The sequence below is a fragment of the Molothrus aeneus genome, chromosome 2 (assembly GCF_037042795.1).
Source record: "Molothrus aeneus isolate 106 chromosome 2, BPBGC_Maene_1.0, whole genome shotgun sequence".
Classification (NCBI taxonomy): domain Eukaryota; kingdom Metazoa; phylum Chordata; class Aves; order Passeriformes; family Icteridae; genus Molothrus; species Molothrus aeneus.
Genome location: NC_089647.1, coordinates 42431679 through 42451181, shown reverse-complemented (window position 1 = coordinate 42451181; position 19503 = coordinate 42431679). Strand labels below are relative to the sequence as shown.

Here is a 19503-nt window from a genome sequence, read left to right as displayed (position 1 = left end):
GTGTTTTAGCCTGCTAAGTCATCACCAGCTGTCTGTGCCCCAGAGGGCCCACAGTGGGCACAGGTGCTTTTAGAGATTGCTCTTTCATTAAAAAAGACAGTAAATTAATCTCCTTTACCCTCTAAATGACAGCAAATTTTTCAATAGAGCTTCAGTGCTGCTCCAGGAAACAGTCAGGAGATACAATTGTCCAAGGCGAATTGTGTACATAAGGTAGACCTTGTTTGCTTCTAAAAACAGCACATAGAAATACCACCAGCACCAGGATTTGAAAAACTACCTTCCAAAAGAGCCAATTAGAAGAACAGCAAAAATATTTCTCCTTCCCTCAAAGAAAAAAATCTACAAGCCAAAGAGTGTCAGGAAGCTGGAGTAGCACTTGCTCTCCTCCTCCTGGCTGTAAACAATCCCCCAGGCACAGGTCCTGGGGCTCTCACAGCCCCAGCTCCACAGATGCTGTGGAGCATGTGAATGGAAAAGAAAAAACTGAAGCACCAAGGTTACTGAAGACCAAGGTTACTGAAGACAAGTCCCTGCCCACCTATGTTGTTGAAGGAGCCTTGGTAACAATTTAAATACACATTAGCTAGGATAAGAAAATGCTGTGCTATGGGAAATGCTTGAACATGTAACACAGAATATAAGCACCACTATAAAAGGATGAATACAGAATTAAAGAACTCCAGTACTACATAGCCCTTTCCCCACCTGGCTTTAAGCAGATCAAGGTTAATATGTCTGCATTTTAACACATTCAATCTCCCAATATTATACTTTCATCAGTTATATTTTCACCTACTGACCCCAAGCAATACATATTCTAAGCAATGCATATTCTGGATAGCTTCAGCAAGCTGTCTTGAATTTTATACAGTAAAGCAGCAGCTTAGACTTACAACATAGTTGTGCCTTTTAAAAACAACACCTGGGCTGCATGGCATCGCCAATGTGAATTATTTGCCTGAGAAAAATTGCCTGTTAAGAAAGAAGGTGACCATTTACTTTACAGCCTGGGCAGGAAGCACTTACTGCCTGAGATGAACGTGGCCAGGCATGAGCCTGAGAGAGATGGCTGGTGAAATGCAACAACCATGAAGCTGTGGAAGGTTTTTGGAAAGATCCAACCTAAACCTTCTCTATACTCAAACCAAATTCTGTACCCTGTAGTGAGAATAAATATTGATTCTTCTTTATTGAAAAAGCTATTTAATACTTCACACACCTGCCCCCCCCCACCATTTCTTTAATTTTCTCCTCCCTAGGGAAAGCAGCATCCAGTTGCTCACAGGTCAGTATGGATCTATACTAGTGATAGCATAAATTCTAACTTTTTTAAAAAATGCTTAGGTTTGTATCATTGTAAGAGGTCGTTCTTGGGGAGGAGGGAAGGCAGTGCCCCACAAACATCCTTCCTCAGCAGTGCCCAGCCAGTTTTGGGCACCCACCAGGGATGTTCTCTGCTCCAGGTTTGACATTGACTTTGGGAACAAAATCACAGGACAAAGCTGAAGCACAAACGGGCTGGAAGACAAGATTTGAAGGCACCAGCATGCAAGGGCTCCACAGGAGAAGGAATTTCACGCTTTCACTTCATTAAATCTATCTTCCTGCAAGACAGGAAAAATAATAACCCAAACTAGTTAGATTATACTGATACAATCTGACATAGAGCCAGATGACATTTTCTGGTTTTATTTGAGGTTGACACCTTGAGACAAGGCACACCTGAGAGGATCAGAGCAGTAAGAAGGTAGCAGGAACCTTCCCTCCCTCCCCCACAACTTCATGAACTCCACTGCAGAGTATTAAAAATAAACCAGAGTAACCTAATAAATTGCAGAAAATATTTAAGTCAGAGTGGGGCAAGGAAAGAAAGAGAGAGCCTAAAATTTGAAACAACAATAACTGTTACTAGAAACCTATTTTAGAAGCTTCAAGAGTCACACAAAAAAGTCCTTGAGACCTAACAGCTATAAATAACCACTTTCCAAAATCAATGGTATTAAGTTGAACATGCATAGTTTTTATTCCTTGTATTGTCATGCAAAATATGCAAATGTTAATGTTTCCAGTTCCATATTTCCAGATTCATTGGAAAAGACTAATTATTGCAACACCCATAAAATGCTGCTGATTAACTCCATGAGTGCAAGTTTCCAGCCATGTAGAGAAGTCCTGACCCCAGCTTACATTTTAGCAAAGAAATGAGACAACTTAAATCCAAGGAGTTTCCTAGGAAGTTGAAGCACTTCCATTTATTTATTTATTTATTTTGTTAGATAAAGTGATGGCCCAAGCAGTAACTAAAATGATATAAAGCACCTTATCTGAAGAAGTTGTGATCACACTTCATTCCTCAGGAATACCACAGAGCTGTTACAACCCATTTTACCTCATCCATTAAGTAAAACACTTTTCCTCTGTATTACTGCATACCTCAAAAATAAAACCCACAGTGCTTCAGTTTAGAATGATGTATAATTTATTCATATATTCACAAGTAGTTGGACACTACTCAATTTGATCTCCATATGCAAGTGATTTACACAAACATATAATACTAAAATTGATTGCTTAGAAGGTAAAAAATACCATGGGTATGAAATGCCATGGTAGATGTTGTTCAGTATACTACACAATCTTAGTGTCAAACACTTTTATTCATTTATGGTTTTAGAAAAAAGGCAGTTTGCCATTTTGAATTTTTTTTTATAAGTAGTCTGGGAAACACAAGCAGTTTTGTTCTAAACCTTCTAACCAATTATTTCTCCCAGCTCTTAGGAACTGAATTAACAACCAAAGCAACATTTTCAGTAGTTCTAAGAAAAGATACATAATTTTGCTTCCCTGAATTCACCAAGCACCGTGTGACCAAATCATGTTGCCTTCCAATGTGTGACACAAAGCACTAACCTCTGCATATCCAAAGGAATGTGCAGGAATCTAGACCATGCTTCAGCATGGTGGTGTTGGTGACAACAGCCTGATGTTATAATTTTTGGCCCCTGCTGGTATCTTTTAGTTGTGAATGTGCTCGCAGCTCACTGTGTTAGCATCACCAGACCATTTGGTATTCATGCATTTGATCATAATTCTGCATAAACTCTTCTCACTGAAAGTTGTATCTCATAAGCCTCATTATTTTGCATTAAGCATATAATGGTTGCATGGAGAAAATTTGACTTAAATGTGTTTGTCTGAATTAGATTAAATTACATTATCTTCTAGATGAGGTCCAAACATATATTTTGCTTGAAATGCCAGTAGTTATCTTAAAACATACCGAGAAGTTAAAAAGCTTTCACAATACAAGATCCAGCTACTTATTCCACATATACAAAAAACACTTCTAGAGAAATACAATTCAATTGTCAATGCTGAATTATGAGGAAAGTCTAAAAAAATAGAAAAACTCTGATATCTGGACATCAATTCAGAAGGTAACACTGCATAATGAGGCAATATGAGCACCCATTTAAAATGAAAAATCCCCAGCAAGAGAAGCATAAGGGGATCATGTGACAAAAATAGATGAACACTGCGCCAAAAACATGCACACAATTGCCATGGTCATTCAGTATGCTACTGATGGTCTAACCGTGATCTAAACCAAGAGTGAGAGAGTGCTTCCAAATTAAATCAACTGAGTAACTACATATTGATTAAACTTTCTGATGCAGCAAAGTGAGGACACAGAGCCATCTCTGGGTTCTGGAGCTGTCTCAAGATTCGCTTGTAAAATTTCTCTCTGACGCGATTAAATTCCATTATGTCCAGTGGATCCTCATCAATCCAGAATTTGTGGAATTCATGCATTAAGTAGCCTACAAAACAATATGAAGGAAGAAGAGATAAATACTATATGTGAAGATGACACATACAATTAAAAAGTGCCCTGGAATTAGTAATTATGATCTGCACAGAGAATCCTAGTCACTGAGATCTGACACCTCATGACACTGGGCAGGAACAAGACTAAACCTATTCTGGACAATGCCAAAATTGGAAGAATACACACATTGGCAGAATTTCTCACAATATACACAGCAAGTCACTAGTCATTTTGATATATGGATTCACAAATTGAAACATAAAACCAGGGAGTATAAAAAGGGGGAAAGATGCTGCAGGTGCTCATTATCAGTTCCTTGCCTACACATTGAAAAATATTAGAAGTGTTACTCCCACTGTGCAAAGATGAACAGCAGGCCTCTGCTGTAGCAGGGATGCTTAAATACAGGGGACAGAGCTGTCAAAACATTATTTTGGCGGTGGAGCAGCAACTCTGCTGAAGGGTGGGGAGTAACACCAGAATGCAATTGCAAGGATCATATGGCAGTTGGATTTAAGGGGAAACAATATTCAAACACTCCTTAAAGCACATTTACTTTTTTCTTATTATTTAAAAAATAGGAAGGTCACTTGGTAAGGTGCTTAGTGCATTTTTTGTTTGTGTTTCTTAATTTGTTTTACATCTTGGCTTGGTAGAGGCCTCCATCACAGCTGAAGAGCAGAATCCAAGCATGCTAGACAGAAGCGCACAGTCTCTGTGCTGCGTCAGAAGACTTTATTTCTTTTTTTAAACTATGGGCAGTAGTATGTTAGCAGAGTACCAATTATGAATTTCCACCCCTTGCCCCACACTCCCACCCTTACAGAACTTACAGAACGTCTGCTGGAAGTGGGTGAGTGTGGGTGCTTCTGGAGCAACATTGTAGAAATGGGTCTTCAGAGCCCCACTCACGAGCAGGTTGTATGCAAGGTCTGTTATGTTAATGCCCACGATGGCAAAAGAGTAGCTGTAAGGAAAAGCAGTAACTTTTGTTGAGAATTCACTTTCTTTTGTCACATTTTAAGGAACACTGATGACCCTGTTACTGAGATGTATTCATTCTCTCCTTTGTGAGTATCCAAGGTGTGTGTGGGGTGGAAAGCAAGGAAAACATTTATTCTGTGTGCTTTGTACAGCATTTCCCTTGGGAAATACATGGTCACAGTAAAAACAGGAGTTTCATGTGCCAGCCTTTTCAGTGGAACAGTACTGATTAACTCCTACAAAATAAGAACAAGCACAGACATCCCCGTGCTCCTGCACTCGCCTCTGAAACAGGGCAAGGACTCCACACGGTGGCCACGGCTGCAGGGTGACCCATCATTTGTTATTTTTAACTGCTGGAGTTCCCACTGGAACTCATTACCCATAGTTAGGAACATCATGCTTCAACAACCTGTCCTATAAAGACATTCATATGGCTAAAAAGCTTGTGAAAAGGATCCAGCAGAGTGGCCTCTAATTTCTCCCTAAAAGAGAGCTAGAGACAAGGCCGGAAAACAGGCAGAATCCTAAATCAAAGCATGCAGGAAACAGAAACAAGAAAATCAGACTCATTAAGTAAACTCTGTCCTGCTAGGAGATATTAACAAGTGAAGTATATTTAAGCACAACGAAACTCAGAAACTGGAAGTTAACTTGTAAGGTCGGTGCATAAAGAACTTGACATTCCTAGCAGTGACTATTTCCCAAGGAAGCACATAAAGACTTGCACGGACATTTAATCATAAAAGCAAACATGTTTGGATATTCAGTGATTGAATTTTTTTCTCAGCTAAAGACAGCTGTCTTCTCTAGACTGTCTTGGGTATTTTTTCAACTACCTCTATAAAGCAAACAGAAATATTTTCTTTTCCTTTAACTTTTTTTTGCATTTCAGGAGGGAAAAAAACAAACCTGAACTCCAGAAGTTAACTTCAGCATGAAGTTAACTTGCCTAATTGGCAAGTTTCACAGAAAAAATAAATCTGGGCAGTAAAATCTTGTATTACAGATTTTTAGATACATTCAGAAGGAACATCCTGTTCCATTTCCATGAATAATGCAGTTATACCAAACCCACTGTTAAAGAAGAAATAACCCTCAGTATTATTTCTTCGCTATTATATTTTCCCAAAAGCAGTTCTGAACCTGGCTTTGAAAGCAAGAAGTGAAACTTGATCATGTCGTGTGCTAAGAAGAATTAAACAGATATTAATCACCACACTATATATAGCACAAAGAGAAAGCTTCTCCTTGCTACAAAATTTTTGGGTTATTTTTTTCTGAATGTAACTTGAATTGTTTCTCCAGTAATCTTCGACCAAAATCAAGGTGTGGCAGATGTACATATGCTCACAGAAATTTCCTTTAAAAAATAACTAGGAAACACCTTTTCTCCCTCAAATATACAGCCTCATTGTTACCTGCTGTGTTTGTGGCAAATTAAAAAGGTTTTTAAACTTACCCAATTGCCTTATCAAACTTTTTCTTCTCCCATTCAGCTTTGCTAAGTTGGCTGAGGAAAAAAAAATAGTTAAAATCCAGACATTGCCAAACAGTACTAACTGACAAATATTTTCTTTCAACTTCTCTGATGCAATAATATTGGCTGAACATGATATTTCATCTTCTTTTATATGGCTAGTCCCATTTAATACTCCTTCTGGCTGAATGGATTGACATAAACAGACTTGAAATGGGTAACTGGTTAGAGCATTGCCAACAAACTGGTCTCACCATTACAAAATGCACCTATGTCAATGCTCTCAGCAAAAACTCATTGTTTTCTAAATTGACCACAAAGGTGAACCACTTCAGTTAAGCTTGAGCTGTACAAGAAGTTGAAATTACATTTAACTAATCAAAGATGGTTTTAGCTTTTTTGTGTTTTCAGAGATATTCGTGATACTCATCACTGATGCTGTGGCATGATTCACTTGAGGCAGCAAACATGAAAATACTCCTCTGACAGTAAGTTTTTATGACCAGCCAAATTAGAAATCACTCAAAAGCCAAAGATAAGGAACAGAGTTTCCTATTATTTGGCACAATAATGCAGTGCTTTTCAAGGACACAGAAGACGCCTCCCTTAAAATAAAATTAGTCAGGGAACAGATTGATTTTTGACTAAATTTCAGCTCTTCAACAATTTAAAAGAGCTGTGTGATCCAACCAGTCAGCTAACATCCCACTAACCAGGTTTGAGTCTACTGAGATGAGCAAGTTTAGCAGAAATCATTGCCTGCATTTAAAACCAGCTAAAGGCAGGCACAGAACTGACCCTAAGCAGGAGCCTACAACCTTTACATGGCTGTGGGAGTTTTGCCCTAGTAAGGCAAATCAGAGTTTGCAAGCTTTAGGTCCCAAATTATAGACAGGCATGTGTAAAGGCATTGTTCTTAGACTATTCTTGAACTTCAGTAAGTATATATTACACTAAAAACAATTCCCTGAGCGTCAATATATTGAGTAAATATATTATATAAAAATTGTTATCAATAATTACTTAAGATGCTAACAGATTCATACCCATTGTGATCTGAGGGTTACTAGCTGGCATGCATGAGGACAAAAACTTCAGCTCCTAAATAGCTTTGCATACAGGAATACACTATTATTTGACCATCCTCTAAAATCTGAACCGTCTTTGCAGGCTGTGGAATAACGCCAGTTAGAAAACCCCAGGTAAAGACTGAATAATAAAGGTGGCACACATAGGATGTGGGCAAGTGAACAAGTTCAACTGAGATAGAAAATCCATCGATCCCATCAGAAAACAGCACAGCTGCTAAGCAACCACACCAGGAAGATCACCATGGGCACCACCTGCAGCATCTGTCTTCTACTGAATGCTCTGCAAGGCACAGAAATTGCACATGCTCACACTGCACTCCAAGACTGCCCTTGGTAATCAAACATGCAAATGAAGCACACTAATATGTTCCAAGGGCTTTTTGTCACAGAATTACCATTAGGAACTCAACAAAAAAAACCAAGAACCCTGAGGAGATCAAAAGCTTCAGGATTTAGGTGTGAACCAGCTTTATGGATATCTAACACTACTGGCAGAAGAAAAAAAAAAAAAAAGTCTTTTAAGGCAACTGATTTCTATGTAGCTGACTAAGAGGCCTCGACTCCCCAATAATTATAGAGTCTCTCATTGAAAAATTATCTACAGCACAGTTTGTGACACTTGAAGGTGCCTGATCTCTCAACAGCCATGACAATGGAGTAGCCAGATTGGAAACATCATTAGTCAAGGTAGACAGAGTATGTGACTATAAATAAAGGGGCTTTCCAGCTCTGCTAACAAATATTTAGCATAGACTACTTATGATTATCAAGTCAGTCACTTTAATGATATCAAGCAAGATATTGTGGTAGATTTGGACTTCATTTTTTATATATAAGCATGTTCATATGTACCCAGTGTTCCACCTCCCAGTTTAGGTCTAAAGGAAAGAATATGGATCTTCCAGTGTTGCAACAAAAACTTTAAGTTTATAACACACCAAATTGTAGTTTGATCTTTATTTACATGTAGTGTTTCAGAAAACTTAGAAAAAAGAAAAAAAATACCTTAGTTCCTTCTTAGTGACTTCCCTTTATTATGAAAAAACACAAACAAATTAAAATAAAGGTAAATAAAATCACAAAAATAACTTGAAATCAGAAGTGAAAACAATTAACATTAAATTTAACTACTTCTAAGATTCAGAATACAAGTTTGCCTCTTGCACCTGATCAACTTTCAGGACCAGTACTTTACAACAGACAGCATGTGGCAATATCCAAGGATATGCCCAACAAGGAGAAAAAACCCCAGCCCCCTTCCTCAAAGAGAGCCAGCAGAGTGCTCTCTCAAGTTATTGTTTCTGGTCTCAAGCATTACCTGTATTTAGGGTGAAGAGAATCAGTGAGAACTTGCTGAGCTATCTCAGTGTCCCATTCAGCAAAATACCTGCAGACATATATGTTTAGGTGAATTGTTTAAAAAGAAACAAAACCAAAAAAAGCATTTGAAGTCATATTAAGCTGTCTATACACAAATTTCTGAAGGCAGGTGCATGTGTTACACAGTATGAGTAGCATCCGATGTGTTAAACTCATTAAACTGCCACTCAGACGCCCAAATTGAAAGATTAAAGCAGCCTCTGACTCCAAGTGCACTCCTATGTGGGTTTAGTGAATGTGCATTGCCAGAGTCTCCTCTCTACCCACCCTGAGGAAAATCAGTTGTTTATGACTGGAGCATGTCGGGAGCATTTTCCTGAGCTCAGGAAAAAACAGTTCAGGCTTCTTGATCTGGCAGATTCATTAAGCAAGATAAGAGTCATCACAGAAGACTAAGAAATTAAATACATGGTAGGGATTAATTTCAAATGGAAGTTCAAAGCCAGAGTCAAGAGTCCAGATCCTCAACTGAGGAATCTCAACTGAGTAAATCAGTAAATCTCAACTGAGATTTACTAGGGAACAACATACGGACAGAGGATGATTTATGTCCTGCAATCTGTAAAAGCAGAAAATACTTATTCTTCGCCTTGTAAGGAGAAGTTATTTTACCAAATGTTTCCAAGTTATGTAACTGCATGCAGCAAATACAAGGGCTGGAGAAAATAACAGGCATTAGTCAATTCCCAAATTACAAAGCACAGCTATGGGGTTAACACCTGGTGTGCATGAGTTGGAAGAAAAAAGTGATGTAAACTCACTGCTTAATTTTGAGTATTGACAGAAATTGAAGTAGTACTCAAACTACTTAAATCTGCCATCAGTGACTGCCTATCAAGTGTTTTGCTTAAGAATTCAGCATGAAATTCCCAAAGACAGCAGCTGAGCAGTAACATAACCCTCCCACCTACATACTTCCAGGGCATTTTGTTTAAGGAGATCTAGATACTGATGAAAATATACTTTACACTTTCTTTCTGGTAGGAAGAGAGTGCTAACTCACTGTGTCACAGAGAAACTAAAAAAAGGGCTTAGCAAGTGGTATTACAAGGTTGAATTAGGAATACTGAAAGAAAGGAGACCCCTTTGAGAAACACTCCAAAAATTAGGCTAGCAAATAAATTCTTGCACTTGCTTAATATGAAGTCCCTGGTACTTTTATAAATTATTCCCACAGATTTGCTAAAATCTGTAAGTAATGCTACTTTTCATGACTTCAGACACACGTAAACCCATCTGCAGAGGAACATACTTACACCAAGTTATATAAGCCCAGGAGACCCATTCCTCTAAAGTCTGTTTTAGGATCGTCACCTTGGAAACCAATTTCACACCACTGCTTCGAAATCCGAGCTTTCAGCGGTGAATTCGGCTTCAAGCATTTCCACAACTAGGAAGATTACAGGTAAAACATAGTTAAGTTTCCACACAGTAAAGATTTTTTTTTCTCTTTTTAAACCAAGCTAAATTCTGATCACTGAACAGACAACTGCAGTAACATCACTGCACTGCTATCCCAGCAACCCAAACACAAAATCAAATGAAGTTCCTCAAGATGTGTGTCTGTGGGGGGAAATCCCAAACTAATCTGAAGTATTGCAGACATTTCAGCCCTACAAGGCCCTTCTGACCTTATCACAGCTGCTCTAACATCTCACACAAAGAGCTGTTTTGCTCATGCTTTGTGCATCAAGGTGGTGTCTGCCTCCATAACCACAGAGACAGGAATGGGCTGGAATTTGGTTGTAAATCACTGACAGAGCAGCAGAGGAGCTTTGAGTCCCTGAGGCTCTGCAGCAATCTTTTCTCTGGCATCTTTTGCAAGTCTCTAGAAAGGTTATAAATCAAGAGACTTGGCTACCACAGTGTTGAGAAGCAAACTGGAGAACATTAAAAAAAAAATCCATATAAGGATAGCACGTGCACCATCATATTTAACTAAGGGAAGAATCATTCATTGATCTCACATAAAGAAATGTCTGAAGTGATTTAACAAGCCAGATCATCAGCTGGAATAAATCCATTTAACTGCACTGGTCCAGCAACTTTAGTGCCTAAATATCACGTTGCTATGCACCTAAAAGAAGCCTCAATTGACATATGACAAATGCATACCTTTATGCACACCTCATGTGCCATATCACAAGCTCATCCTTTTTGAAGTGTATCAAGAAATCAGAATTTAGAATAAGAAAGTGTATTAATCACCAGTCATGAGTTGGTGAGTACATCCTCAAGAAAATCACTCAGACAAAGCCTACCCAAGGGAAAGAGATGTGTGCACATTTCCCAAATAAAAACAGAAATTGTTTTAATTTTAGCAACTGCATTTAAAATTAAGTGCCCTGGGAAGGTTAAAATCTTAATGATTTCAGTCTGTAACGACTGCATAAAGCATCATTGTTTAAACCAATGTTCATCCATCAACAGTAAATACAGTATTAATCATTAGTACAATCACATTAAGTTAATCTTTCTCTCATTCATTAAGTGCTCTCCTGGTAAACATGAATAAATGATAGCCATTAGGAATCTGAATTACCCATTGCAGAGATCACTTAGCAGAGTATCTAGAAGGAATGAAAACCAACCAGACTATTCTTACACAGAGAGGATTATAAAATGAATTAAACCCTTGGACATATTTTCATTTGACATTTGCAAAAGTAGAACATCTGCTGTAAACAAGTGCTAATACTTAGGTAAAACTGATACTTTTTTCAACATTTTGACTTTGCATAATGTTGCATAAACTGCACTGTTTAATCTCTCCTCAGACAAATGCCCAGTTTCCATTCTGCTTTTATGCTTGTGTAATTATGTTTTTAAAGCACTTTCATGACTACACATCATTGCTGACATGATTCTCAGGCTGGATGATGGGGAGAGACTACAGCCAGCACCTTGGTCCCTCTCACCTATGACCCCACCCCCAGACCCTATTTGCTCTCTGGGCAATGTAGATTCTTGTATTTAGGGAATTTAGGGATGCTTTCCTGGAGCCAAAGGCCCTTTTTAATCCACAGTGTGGTGCTTGGTATTTTCATCAACCAATGCTGTAGGCTGCCACCTGGATCTCTCACCTGCAAGACACAGGCTTCCTCAATGGGTAAATCCGTGTATCTCTTTAGTTAAAACTCACTCCACTCCCATAAATTTTTGCATTTGGATGCACAGGGGCAGGATTTGAACAGAAGTCCATCTGCCCAAGTCTACCTGATAGTTACAACATTCAGGGCAGCTCTGGATTTGGACCATTCTTGGTGAGACTCCCACCTCCCATCAGTGGGCAAACCTTAAAGGCAGCTTTCCAGTCACCAACAGCAATCCTGACCATCTGAGGCATTTTTAGAAGTAGTTACTTGCATCTGACAGTGCTTGTATAATATGCCTACTGGGATTTTTGGAAGCCCAAGTAATTATGGTAAAATTTCCAGAAGCTCTCACTGTAACTTGTGCAAAGCCTTGCACTGCAAGCTACAGCATGGAAGACATCTTTATCATGGTCTGGTACTGTTAAAGTCTTCAGTATTTTTTGTCTTAAATTGAAAAAGAAAATCCCCCACAACCAAACAGGTAGTATGCTTTTATAAGAACTCTGAAAATTCTCTAGGAAGGCATTTTGCTTATAGCCAATAAGCTCCCTATCACTTATTCTATGTTTCTTGGCATTTCTCTGAAGCATCTTGCAATAGCTACGGTTAAACAAGGATCAGGGCCAGGGCTTGCTATTAGGCTGTTTTCCAGACCTTTATTCTTTCCTCAATTTCTTTCTAATATAAGAACTCTCTAGCTCTTTCTCTGCTTATGGCTTCAAGATAGAAAAATTGCTTTTATTATCTGCTCCAGTGCAAGGCTTTCCTGAAAGCATGAAGGAAGTAAAACCCAATTGTTATGGTTTTCCTGACTCTGCATGTATTATCAAAATAACAGTTTCATTTTGTTTTCGCTTGAAAATACATTTGGTAACTATAAATGTGAAAGTCATCAACTCCCACTCTTCCATTCCACACAATAAAAAATAGATGTTTTCCATTGGTATACACAGACATTGCAAAAATACATTAAATTGAAGAAATAAATTTGTAATTTGGTTAATAGAGAAAAATACCTTCTTGTGCTGGAGAAAGGTGTACTGAAGTAGGACATAAAACTACTTTTCCAGAGCTCACTGCAGATAACAGCTCTGTGCTCTAAGACCTGTGTTATCCAGTGCCTAGATATAGTCCAGCCAAGGGAAATACATTTATCAGCCAGGGAGTGAGCTGCTTGCTTGGCAGGTGTTACACCCAGACCAGATTATAATGCTGTGTAGTCTTATCTTAAAACAGGTACATGATGGAGGAAGGTGAGAACAGTTCTCAGTGTTTCAAAGAGGTTTATGAAGCAGGCTTGGGAGCTGACATGAATAAAGGATGCCCTCCAAGCACCTCTTCAGTGCCTACCTTCAGCAGCATTTCCTCATGTTGCGGATTCTCCGAATCGTACGGCTCTCGGCGCAGCTTCTCCACCTCTGCAATGAGGTTTCTGTAGCCCACAATCTGCAGCAGGCATGCCTGGAGAGACACTCCCAACCTGGGGGTGGGAAGAGCAACATATTCCACCTGAATCAGGTATAGCCATGAAACAGCACTGCTGTGTACACAGCTAATACACAATTACTGTTTCATCCATTAATTGACAGTCTAACACTTCAGTTGCACCAGGAAAATTTCCAAGAGATCAATATTACATTAAACAAGGCATTGTGAAGGGCACAGTCTCATCTAGTGCCTTCCTTAGATTATAATATTTGGGATATTTTAAAACCGTGAACAGTGATTTTTCACATTGAAATCACATTATAACTATACACAGCAGAATTGAATGCCTATAACAAGCACATTACTGAATCTTTCTCTTCATTCCAATGACAGCTTTTCAAAAAATTCCCTGGGATCAGAGATGTGAACTTGAAAAAGGCTGAGGGGGGAAAGAAAACTCAGCAAAAAGCTAAAAATAATTGTTTTGCTCCTGTGCCACTAAAGCTAGCATAAAGAAGCCAAAACCCTGAAGTAATATAGTTTCAAAGATCTGCCTCCAGGCAGATTTGGCTTTTGTCTCTTGTTAAGAATCACCATGATGGTTCTCTTTTCATTATAATGCAGATTTTTGTGTTTCCTTTTTACATTTTCTGATGCATCAAAAAAACCAAACCCAACATACATGAAATAACTACCCTCAAAAAACCCTAAACCAAATTTATAAAAAACCCACCAGAAAACTCTGCACCAAACAACAGATTTACATTAAGATTTTACAATACAAAATGTAAGTCATGCAGTATGCAGCTGCCATGCTCATAGAAATATTTGCTTATATATGGGAATCAGCCCTTTAATATTTAATAGTGTGTAAAATTATTTGAACACCTGGTATGAATTTGGAGGGCAAGCTAAGTGTGCATCCTTATTCCTCTGTGGAACACAGGCTGCACTGATATTAAGCTGCACAGGTTCCTTGCCTTTTGTGCTTGACACACTGAAACATTTTATTTATTCTGTAATACTCTTAAATTCTCTGAACATAAGGATTTTTCACTGCTTATCTTTTGAGGCAGGTCCTGCTTGTCTAAACTGATCTCCCTCTATGTCAAGGTGAGCTCCCTAGGACGAGGGAAAGGACGAGGATGTTTTGTACCTGAACTTTACTGAGGCCTTTGACACCTCAGCATTCTGTGGGAGCTGGCTGCTTTGGTTTGGGTGGGTGCACTGTTCACTGGGTAAAACCTGTCTGTGGGTGGTAGGGAATGGAGTTACATCCAGCTGGGGGCTGGTCACTAGTGGCATTCCCCAGGGATCAGTATTTGGGCCAGCCCTGTTTAATATCTTTATGGATGATCTGGATGAGGGGATCAAGCGCATTCTCAGTCAGTTTGCTGATGACACCAAGTTGGATGGAATGTTGATCTGCTGGAGGGCAGGAAGGCTCACAGGGGAATCTGGGCTGGCTGGATCCATGGACCAAGGCCATTGTATGAGGTTCAGCAAGGCAAAGCACTGGGTCCCCCACTGCAAGAAAGGCATTGAGGGGCTGGAGCGTGTCCAGGGAAGGGCAATGGAGCTGGGGAAGGCTCTGGAGCACAAGTGCTGTGAGGAGCAGCTGAGGGAGCTGGGGGTGTTCAGCCTGGAGAAAAGGAGGCTCAGGGGGACCTCTATATAGGGGGGGACTCTCTATAACTCGCTTACAGGTAACAAGTGGTAGGAGAAGAGGAAATGGCCTCAGGTTGCCCCAGAAACAGTTTAAATTGGATAGTAGGGAGAATTTCCTTCACCAAAAGTGTTGTCAAGCCCTGAAACAGCCTGCAGGAAAGAAGCAGTGTCACCATCCCTGGAGGTATCTAAAAAACATGTATATCTTTCAGATGTATGTGGCACTTATGGAAATGTATTAGTGGTGCATTTAGCAGTGCTGGGTTAACTGTTGGACTTCAGAATGTTAAACCTTTTCTAACCTAAATGATTCCACAGTTAATCTACAGAATCAGAGACATCAGCATTAGTCCATTTCTCATGCTGCAATTTTATCCCATTTGAAGCTATAACCCTTTCAGACAGAAAAGCCTCCACAGTATTTTCCATCCTTTGCTGTTTCTTTTTTGGGGGTTTTTTTGGGCTTTTTCTTTTAACATGCTTCAGTAGCTATAGCCTCCAATTTTACAGAAAGGCTGCATTTCAAAGAAAGCTGAAAAGCCTGACAGACTATGAATTGCTGTAGAGTATCACTAAATCACAGCCATAATGTTTTTAACTTCTTTATAGTCTCGGTTTTGAGCAGCAGAACACAGGCTGTGGCAAAGCAGAGCAATTTTATATTAAAAAAATACATGTTTTTAAGATACAAGGTGCACAACACATTCAAAGTAAACCATTTTTGCACTTTATATAAAGGCAGTCAAAAGCTCCACACAATGTTATTCGGGTGAGGGGGTGGGGGTCGAATTAGATTCCTCCCTTTCCTTTTCATTATGCTTTGTTATTCTTGCCAAACATGGATGTGGGTGAAGTGCTGATGTCCCACACCTCCTCCTTGTCACCTGGTGCTGGCTATGGCTCTTCTCAGAGCCCAGGAGCAACACACCTGGGCTTGCACTCCCACTGTACTCGGCTCCAGGTGCTCCACCAGATGGAGGCAAGTCCAAAACTGGAGCAGGGGAACTAGATCATCATTAATTCCCACCCAACCCAAGCCTTCCTGTGGTTCTATGTCTGCTTCCATAGTTAGTGTAGACTGCACATCACCACCAGGATATTCAACCTGCTTGCTCCTACTGCTAAATACACACACTTATCTGAGAGGCATTGATAAAGGAAAATTACTGTGGGATGCCTTCTCCTCTTTAGATCACAGCAGCCCACAGCTTTCAAGAACAGCCAGTGCAAGTACCCCTGGGATGCTAATTCAGCTCTGCAAAGATGCCACATTAACAAAAATGATTGCATACAGATTTGCAGAAACACATACAGTATGACACATGTCCCCTTGTCCTTATCCCAGGAAATTCCAAGTCTCTTCTATCCAACACAAGGCCAGAGCTTCTAAACAAGATTGTTTGCATACAGGTGTTTTATGTTCAAGAGAAGGCAAGGCACTGGATTTTCCTTAATCATGTCTAAAGACATAGCTGACCTGCTTTTGCTCAAATTTCTGTTGAAAACATCAGTATAAAATAAATGGCTGCATGTAAAACTTCAGTGCAGATGTCTAAAGTTTAGCAGAAATATGATTAATTTAATATAAGGACTAATTAAGTGGCAGAGTGTGTATCTACGTATGTGACCTCATCTTGCACATTTCAGGCCCCCATTCCTCACTGCTTTAAGAAGCTATTTTACCAAATGGGACGGAGTGCAATGGGAAAAGGGGATGAGAGACTCAAATGCAGTAAAATATTGAATGCAAGCATTCTAAAGACAATTAAGCATTTGTCCTGTGCTAAGCATATGAACACCAACGGGATCAAAAAAAGATAATTCAGGTGATTTTTTGCTTGGGTTATTTTTTCCCTCTGTGTGGTATTTCTAAAAAATATTACCATAGATTCACAGAATGGTTTGGGTTGGAAGGGACCTTAAAGTATGTCTAGTCCTAACCCCACTGCCATGGAAGGGACACCTTCCACTAGATCAGATTGTTCAGAGCACCACTTAAGCTGGCCTTAAGCCCTTCCAAGGATGGATCATCCACAACTTCTCTGGGAAACCTGTTCCAGTGCCTCACCACCCTCACTGTAAAGAATTGCCTCCTAACATCTAATCTAAGCCTACTCCCTTTCAATTTGAATCCATTCCCTCTTGTCCTGTCACTACATGCTCTCCAGCTCTCTTGTAGGGTCTCTTCATGTACTAGAAAGACCAGATCACTAAAAATGTAACCTAATGTTCAGGGTCCTGATTTCAAGAAAGGTGAAGTCATTTTCATGTCTGCTCTCTCTCTCTTCTGAAGGAGAACATTTCTTCAGAGGCCAAAAGCATGCCATGAGGGGAATCAGAAGGTGATCTCTGGTGTTATACAAAATAATAATTAATTTCTTGTTTTCTTCTGAAATCATTCTACCCAGTTGCCCAAAGGTCCAACACCAGGAAGTGAGCACTTGGATCACCCTGGTTGCTAAACATCGCAGTTCCTGATGTCCACAATCCAAGCTCTGAGCTGTGTGCATTTACATCCTGCAGTTTTTCCTCAGAGATCACCTTCTCTGATTTTACCATTGCTGGGTTTTTCTTTTTGAATTTCAGCAAACAGCATGCTGTGCAACACAAGAGTACCAGGGCTGTGATGCCTTCCTCAGATGGCAGCCTCTCAGAAAGGCCTCACATCTGTTTGAAGCAGCTGGTCTTTCATCACCCTTCCTCTGAAGAGCATGTGGGATGCGTCAGGACACATCCCTGGAAAAGCTCTGTGCTCACATCCAGAAAAAATTCACAGGGATTCTCACCTATGGGAATGAGAGGTTCTCTTTGTTTTGTTTCTCTTATTTTCTTCCTTTCTTTAATGGTTGGGTGACCATTTTTTCAATTATTGGGGCTGTGGTGACCATCACAAGAATTGTCTCTCAAGTTAGAGAGAGGCAGTGTATTCTATTTCCTTTATGATCAGTGAAGCCTCATTTTAACACTACCCTGTTACTGGCCTTTTTAATGGGGAGTGGGCTGGGAGGGAGATTCCTGTAATGAGACCAAAAAATTATAATTTTCCAACTTAGCTTTTGGAAGCTGTTTTGTTGTTGCAGTAAGACCTTTGGATGACCTTACCTGTTGATGCTGCTGACTAGTTAAAGAAAAGCAGCTATCAATTTATGGATGCCCATTTTTAATTATGTATACCAACTTCAAGCTTGGGAAGAGGAGTGAACCTCAGACAGATCACCTGGATAATATAGCTCTCAGCTTTGCTCCTACTGATTCCTGACCTAGATATCTTGTGCCTTAAGCTCAGAACTGAAAGGTAAGGCAACCATAAAAGTGTTATCATCACCTGCTCTTGAAATACACACTTGTAAATTTAATGGGTGCTTGTCAATCTCTTCTTACAATAATAAATATTAGTTGAATTATTACAACTTCTGTTTGGATATTTAAAGGCAGTTTCAAAATGCAAACCAGCATACATCTGTATCAGCCAAAACAAGATGGTTTCTTCCCTACTCAAAAGGCAGCATGCAGCCTTTCTAAGAAGCCATCACTGTCCCTGCCAGGGCCTGTGGTTTGGTGGTGTGTTATCCCTGGGGAAGTGACCCCCATTAAATCCATGCATCAACAATAAACTAAAACAGTATTAGATAGATAAAAGACTCAGGACTTGCTTATTAAGTCACCATTAAAAAACCATTCATTTTTACATCAGTTTTTTGACAGCAAAGCTAAAATTAGAATTTTATGCTAAGAGACAGAATTCATCTTCCACTTCTGTACCACAATAACTATAGAGAACAAATTCTCCATGGACCCAAGAATTGAGAAAATCAGTAATTCCCACTTGCTCTATAAGGAAACTATGAACTTACTGCGGATTTATATCTGGATTAATCCTTTTCAGCTCCATGATGTCATCTATCGTTTTTTCAATAGCATCAGGGTGAACATTTACTGATGTTTGCAGCCGCTAAAAAGAAGTTTAAACACATATTAATTCATACAGAAGCTATTACTTAACAGAAGTTAACAGTGGTAAGTTTGATACCTGAAAGCTTCTGCATTAAGAGCCCAGAAGATCCAACTCAACTCCTGTACATATCTTTCCAAATTATTCAACCTTTCTGACTTGTTTCAGAGCACTTGCGCTGTAAGAACTCGAGTCCCTTTGCCCTTGTAGTCAGTTTATCACATTTCTGTGGTGGCTGTCAGTGAAGATGATCAAAGGCCTCAGTGCAGACCAAGAAGCAGCTACAGACCATCCACCTAACTACACTGGAACTGACAGCCTTCATTTGCCATTCCCTCTCCCAACATGCTGCAGTAACACAGCAAAACATCCTTTCCTTTCTTTCATATGTAATTGCTATTTGTAGAAATGCCCCCAGAAGTTCAGTATTCAAAAACCAAAATGCCATCTGAAAATTTTAGAGGTTGAATTTTCTTGTGCTTTGTCTCAAACTTCACGATTACTTAAATCCAAGTTTTTACATAAGATTTTGTCTTTCTGTTTGTGCTAGAAATGCATTTGGAACTACTATGCTGAACTAAGAGCTAAATGAC

At 39.5% G+C, this 19503-nt stretch overlaps 1 protein-coding gene across 1 annotated transcript in view; it reads right to left on the bottom strand.

Moving 5' to 3' along the window:
* Nucleotides 1-2228: 2228 nt before the first annotated feature.
* ELMOD1 (ELMO domain containing 1) overlaps nt 2229-19503 on the bottom strand; it is a 44109-nt gene continuing 26834 nt past the window's right edge. Inside the window, exons 5-11 of the mRNA XM_066544765.1 lie at nt 18813-18910; nt 13213-13342; nt 10024-10157; nt 8706-8774; nt 6279-6329; nt 4666-4799; nt 2229-3824 (exon numbers count right to left, since the gene is read on the bottom strand). Of these exons, the coding sequence (XP_066400862.1) occupies nt 3652-3824; nt 4666-4799; nt 6279-6329; nt 8706-8774; nt 10024-10157; nt 13213-13342; nt 18813-18910 (789 nt within the window). The 3' untranslated portion in view covers nt 2229-3651. The remainder of the gene's footprint in view (nt 3825-4665; nt 4800-6278; nt 6330-8705; nt 8775-10023; nt 10158-13212; nt 13343-18812; nt 18911-19503) is intronic.